Source organism: Peromyscus leucopus, chromosome 17 (genome assembly GCF_004664715.2).
Source record: "Peromyscus leucopus breed LL Stock chromosome 17, UCI_PerLeu_2.1, whole genome shotgun sequence".
Taxonomy (NCBI): domain Eukaryota; kingdom Metazoa; phylum Chordata; class Mammalia; order Rodentia; family Cricetidae; genus Peromyscus; species Peromyscus leucopus.
The window spans coordinates 48,915,241-48,921,253 of record NC_051077.1 but is presented as its reverse complement, the minus strand read 5'-3'; the positions used below and the strand labels follow the sequence as shown (position 1 = coordinate 48,921,253).

The 6,013-nt window shown below is 45.3% G+C and overlaps 1 protein-coding gene across 1 annotated transcript; it reads right to left on the bottom strand.

Annotated features, from left to right (window-relative positions):
* Positions 1–3,644: 3,644 nt before the first annotated feature.
* Positions 3,645–5,687, bottom strand: Tktl2 (transketolase like 2). Its single transcript, XM_028883878.2, has one exon. It carries the CDS (start codon positions 5,591–5,593, stop codon positions 3,710–3,712), a length of 1,884 nt encoding a protein of 627 aa, XP_028739711.1. The 5' UTR covers positions 5,594–5,687; the 3' UTR covers positions 3,645–3,709.
* Positions 5,688–6,013: the final 326 nt, after the last annotated feature.

The following is a 6,013-nucleotide window of genomic DNA, read 5'->3' as shown; positions in this document are numbered from 1 at the left end:
GTCAGAAAAGTAAACCTATAGCCCAATAGGCAACAAATCTGCAAGGAAATGCCTGTCTATTCTATTGTAGTTAGTGTCAAAACTTATAAGCAGTTTCCCTAGAGACCACTCTCCTACATCACCGAAACAACAGTTCAGTGCCCCTCCCTGTTGCTATTCGGAAAGAAAAGGAATGGTGTCTCTGCAACAATATACTCCTTCCTAGGACAGCACCACCCCTCAGTCTACCTTACCTATCACAACAGAGGCCACAACAGAACTACACTCTCTTCAAACCAGACTCTCTCAGTAAACCCTGGATATTCAGTGAACTTTGCATTTCCCAGAGTCACTTCGTTATTATTGGATAGATTTATTCAGGACCAGGGTTAAACCTAGAGCTGAGCACATCGAGGCAGATGCCATCCCATTGTTATATACTCACAGCTCCCTTCAGTCTTTTATTTCAAGACAGGATTGATTATATTGAGTTTTTCAGGCCAGTTGGGGATTACAGGTCTCAGCTAGCAGGCCTCGCATTGTTTGATAATCTTGACAGCAGAAACGTCAAGTCTTTTGCCTTTTCTTTAAAAGGCTCCTTTCTCCAAACAGATCCCTCAACTGAACTTTTATTTAAGTAACCTTTTAAGTGCACTTAAAGTAAAATAAAAATTTCACTCTTGTTCTTTTAAGAGCCATACACCTCAAGAAATCAATCACACATTGACTGGAAGCCATTTACCCTAGAATTAGTGTCCGGGTTTTCTACTCCACAAGCAAGGTAATTTTGATGGGACGGCTGTACCTGCTCTATCACAAAGCTCTCTTAATAATCTAAAAGACCTTCTTCTAGGCAAAACTACGAACAGAATATCAAAGCTGAATCACCATCGCATGACTTTGTTTAACAAAACTGTCCAGGGCACAGTGGCATAGTCCTGTGATGTCAGTACTAGGGAAGTAGAGGCCAGGGGGATCAACACAAATTTGAGGCCATTCTGAGCTACCTGCCTCAAGAATAATTAATCCATTAAAATTTTTACAGTAAATTTCATGAAAAACAGAGTTTATTTTGACCATTTTCGAAAGAGAAGTCAATAAATATAATAATAATAATAATAATAATAATAATAATAATAATAAACAACTATTATCGTCAATTTTAGCAGTGAGTGGTTAGCATTAATCAGGCCAAGTCTCTAAGATACTCTCAGACTCAGAAAACTTGAAGATAGACTCAATGCTAGACAACAGTCACTATGTAGCAAAACTGGACATGATTCTGTCTCATTTAAGGACTGCTGAACTTAGATAAATCTCACCTCCAATCTTGTTATAAAATTGACACCACTTGTCAATGTTTTGTGGAAACAGAACCTTTGCAGTATGGATTCCGAGGCTCCCCACACTCCTACATCACCTGGTGATTACCCTAAATCCTGTATTACCCCAATCACCAAGATTCCATTAGGCATTTCAAAGTTTCAGATCTACAGGCACTATTAAATACATATTTTTGAATATTTGGTTGGAAACAGCCCTCCCACGTTTTAAAATAATGAAAGCTGGAGGAATTGCTGTGGGATGGTCTATATGTCAAATTGCTCTGATTGGTCAATAAATAAAACACTGATTGGCCAGTGGCCAGGCAGGAAGTATAGGCGAGACTAACAGAGAGGAGAATTGAGAAAACAGGAAGACAGAGGGAGACACTGTCAGCCGACGCCATGATAAGCAGCATGTGAAGATGCCGGTAAGCCACGAGCCACGTGGCAAGGTATAGATTTATAGAAATGGATTAATTTAATATGTAAGAACTAGATAGCTAGAAGCCTGAGCCATTAGGCCAAACAGTTTAAACAATATAAGTCTCTGTGTTTACTTGGTTGGGTCTGAGCAACTGTGGGCTGGTGGGTGACAGAGATTTGTCCTGACTGTGGGCCAGGCAGGAAAACTCTAGTTACAAGGAAACCAGTATGTACCCCTAAATTATCAGCAATCTTTTGTTTGTTGGGTTTTTTGTTTGTTTGTTTGTTTGGTTTGGTTTGGTTTTTCAAGACAGGGTTTCTCTGTGCAGCTTTGCACCTTTCCTGGAACTCACTTATGTAGACCAGGCTGGGCTCCAACTCACAGAGATCGGCCTGCCTCTGCCTCCCAAGTACTGGGATTAAAGCGTGTGCCGCCTCCGCCGCCGCCGCCGCCGCCGCCCCGCCCGCCACCACCACCACCACCACCACCACCACCAGACTATCAGCAATCTTGTTTTGGTATCTTGTCTAGTTCACAGCTTCTAAATCAACCTCATATTTCCATGAGGCAAGAAAGCTAAGAAGAGACTTACATGCATTAGCACCCACTGCACTTGTGGGTAAATGTGCTATCTGCTGTTACTAGATTGAGGTGGTTCTAGTAGAAGGCCCATAGTTACAGATTACATGTAAGCAAATACATTTGTGAGGGTGAAATGTGAAGCAAACCTTCATCTCTACACTCTCTAAAATTTACAATGTTCTTATGTTAACTATTTTTTAAAATTATTAAAGGAGTGATTATCATAAGAGGAAAGATAAGGGGGTAGGGCAGTAGCAGAAACACCAGAACTCTGTTTTTCCAATTCCAGCATAGTGTTTTCCTTACCCCATCAATAACTCCAACAAGTGCCAGGTGGTTAGGTCTCCAAAGACATGAAAAAGGTTAATGAGGGCAGCAATGATGTATTATCTGCCACTCTAGAGCATTTTTCAATTGCTACTACAGCTTCGGGCTGAACTCAGGGTTGTTGGGAGCTTTTGTTTGTTTCTGTTTTTTAATTGTTTTAATTTTATGGACTGGGATTTCTTTTTGGCACTTCAAAGATATTATGAAGATAAAACTAAAGGTTTCTTTTTAACCCATCATTTCTTACTGACTTATCTCCAGCCTCGACCTCTTTGCCTCTCTTGCCTACGAGTTAGAGACAAGTTTCTTCATACCCACAGCTATATCAGGGAGAAGGCAGCTACATACACACAACAGACATCAAACAGCTTATTTTAAAATTCTTTATCACATCTATTATTCTCAGAAGATGAACAATAAAAAAACAAAAACCACTTTCACAAAACAACACATTAATATGTAATAAACTGGAACTAGTCATTTCTTTATAGAAAAGTGGTTCTCGAGAGAGCTGTCCCTGCCAAAGGGAGGTGAAGCAGGCAAACTGCTGAGGAAATTCCATCATCAGTGTCACCCAGAAGAGAGAAGGCATGGCCTGGCAATGCCATTATGCAATACTCAAATTCGCTTCAGGATCTGGGCTAATGAGATCTACAATTTAATTCATGTTCCCTTAATTTACGAGAAAACTATACACATTTGATAAACAGTTATAGCTGCATTATCCGCATTATCCCCATCCCAGTTGGTTAATTATAGTCTTATCAGAAAACTTTGTAATTAGGTGGCTTTGTTGTCTATTTTGTAACTTAAAAATGTGTGGTTCACCTGAACAACTAAAAGACAAGAGTGGCACTTGTCAGTTTAACAGAAAGTTAGCTCAAGGGTTTTTTGTTTTTGTTTTTTTGTCATATTATTAGAAATGAAGGTATTACACAGTGGTGCTTTAAAAACAACATATATATGTGTGTGTATATATATATATATATATAAAGCAAACATCAATATAACACAAAGACACCAGTGTTTAAGACCAAAGCCAACAGCCTTGATGTATTAAGAAAGGGCCAGCTCATTTCACTAAGGTATCTTTCACAGCTGCTATAATGTGTCTGGCACTGATTCCAAACATGTCCAGCAATTCACTAGGTTTCCCACTTCGCGGCACTTCTGTTACTGCAAGCTGATGAACGACGATGCCAGGCTCTCTGGAGACAGCTGCACACACAGCTTCCCCAAGGCCACCTTCTCGGTAGTGATCTTCCACGGTGATGATCCGGCCACCTGTGGCTTTGGCACTGCAGATAATGGTGGCGGCGTCCAGGGGTTTGATAGTGAATGGGTCAATGACACGAATGAAAATACCTTCTTGAGAAAGCTTGTCAGCGGCCGCTAAGGCTTCATGTAGAGTAATTCCCGCTCCAATGACCGTCACCTTGTCATCTGCACTGTGGCAGATCACCTTGGCCTGTCCAATCCCAAAGGTTTCTTGTGCTGCATAAATAACTGCAGTTTTTGGCCGGCTGGTCCGAATGAAGCACATTCCCTTGGTGTTGGCTGCCAGATACACAGCATGTTCTGTGGAGACGGCATCACTTGGGTAGAAAACCGTGCAGGTGGGAATGCTTCTGAACATGGCTAGATCCTCCAGGGCCATCTGGGAAGGCCCATCTTCTCCAATAGATACCCCGCAGTGGGAACCAATAAAGTTGATGTTGGTTTGGGAGATGGCTCCCATTCGGATCTGATCAAAGGCGCGGGTCAGGAAGGCGGCAAAGGTACTAACAAAAGCAATAGTCCGTCCTCGTGTGGCACACCCCAGCGCCACACTTACCATGTTCTGTTCGGCAATAAAGCACTCGATGAAACGCTCGGGGTGTTCTTTCTTGAATATCTCGGAAAAAGTAGAGTTTTTTGTGTCACCGTCTAGAACAATAACTCTTTTGTGGGTGTGGCCCAACTTAGAAAGAGCCAAGCCACATGCTTCTCGGGTGGCTACCTTGTCACCCAGCTTGTAAGCAGGCAGAGAGGTCATCTTTATAGTGGTGATGCTGATCTGGGGTGAGTCTTCAATAGGGGGCTTTGGTGTGAGATTTCTGTTTGTCTGTATCTGACTCTCAATTACTTTGACAATTCCATCAGCGCTGTCTTTCGGCATGGGCTTCCCATGCCAGTTTTCCTCATCCTCAATATTTGGAATACCCCGACCCTTGAAGGTCTTGGCAATCAGGGCAGTGGGTTTGTTCTTGACTTGGGCCGCTTTCCAAAAGGCCTGGCAGAGAGCTTCGACGTCGTGACCGTCCACCACGTAGGTGTTCCACCCAAACGCTTGGCAGCGCTTCTCATAGATGTCCGTGCCGTGCGCTAGGGGCGCGGTGCCACTCTGGCCCAGGCGGTTCACATCGAAGATGGCCACGAGATTGTCCAAGCTGTAGTGGGACGCAAAGGCCAAGGCCTCCCAGACGGAGCCTTCCGAGGCCTCGCCATCCCCCATGAGGCAGAACACGCGGTAGCTGGCCTTGTCAAAGTACTTGCTGGTGTAAGCCATTCCACAGGCGGCACCCAGGCCCTGCCCAAGGGACCCTGTCGCCACGTCCACAAACGGGAGCCGAGGGGTGGGGTGGCCCTCCAGGTCGCAGTGGATCCTTCGCAGGTTGAGCAGGTCCGATTCGGAGAGGCCGCCCACCTCCACCCAGACGGCGTAGAGGATGGGCGCCGCGTGGCCCTTGGAGAGCACGAAGCGGTCGTTGTCGGGGTGCTCCGGGTCCGTCTGCTTGTACCTCATGGTGTGGAAGAAGAGCACGGCCATGATCTCGGCCGCGCTGCAGCACGACGTGGGGTGGCCCGAGCTGCTGGCGCACGTGGCCCGGATGGAGTGGATCCGCAGGCGGTTGGCCACGTCCCGGAGCACCTGCAGGGTGTCGGGGTCCACCTTGGCGCCGCTGGCCATGGCCATGGCTGCAGGATGGCTGCGAGGTGGCCCCGGGAGCAAAGACAGCAGGTCCCTTCTCGACCCGGCCCGCGACGGTTGGGGAACGACGGCGCAGGCGCCCGTGTGTCTGCAGCAGCGCATGCGCAGGTGCTTTGTTTTGCACAGCGTCACAGTGCCCCAGGTCCCGCCCCACCCACCCCCACCCCCCACCCCCATTCTGGATTTGTAATGTGTAGTTTTTCACTTTCAGGTTCAACATTATTAAAAATAATTAAATATCACTTTACCTATCCTTATGGCGGAAGTTCAAAGTGGGATCAATGTTCTTATACTGGTGTATTATGCCTCGGAGGAGAAATATTTTACTATTGTGCCCTTTCACCTAGTTCTAAAATTTCCATTTTAAAAATAATTTGATTTTTACGTTTATGGGTATTCTGTCTG

Coding starts and splice junctions, on each gene's coding strand:
- Tktl2 (XM_028883878.2), bottom strand. CDS start 5,593: ATGGCCATGGCCAGCGGCGCCAAGGTGGACCCCGACACCCTGCAGGTG.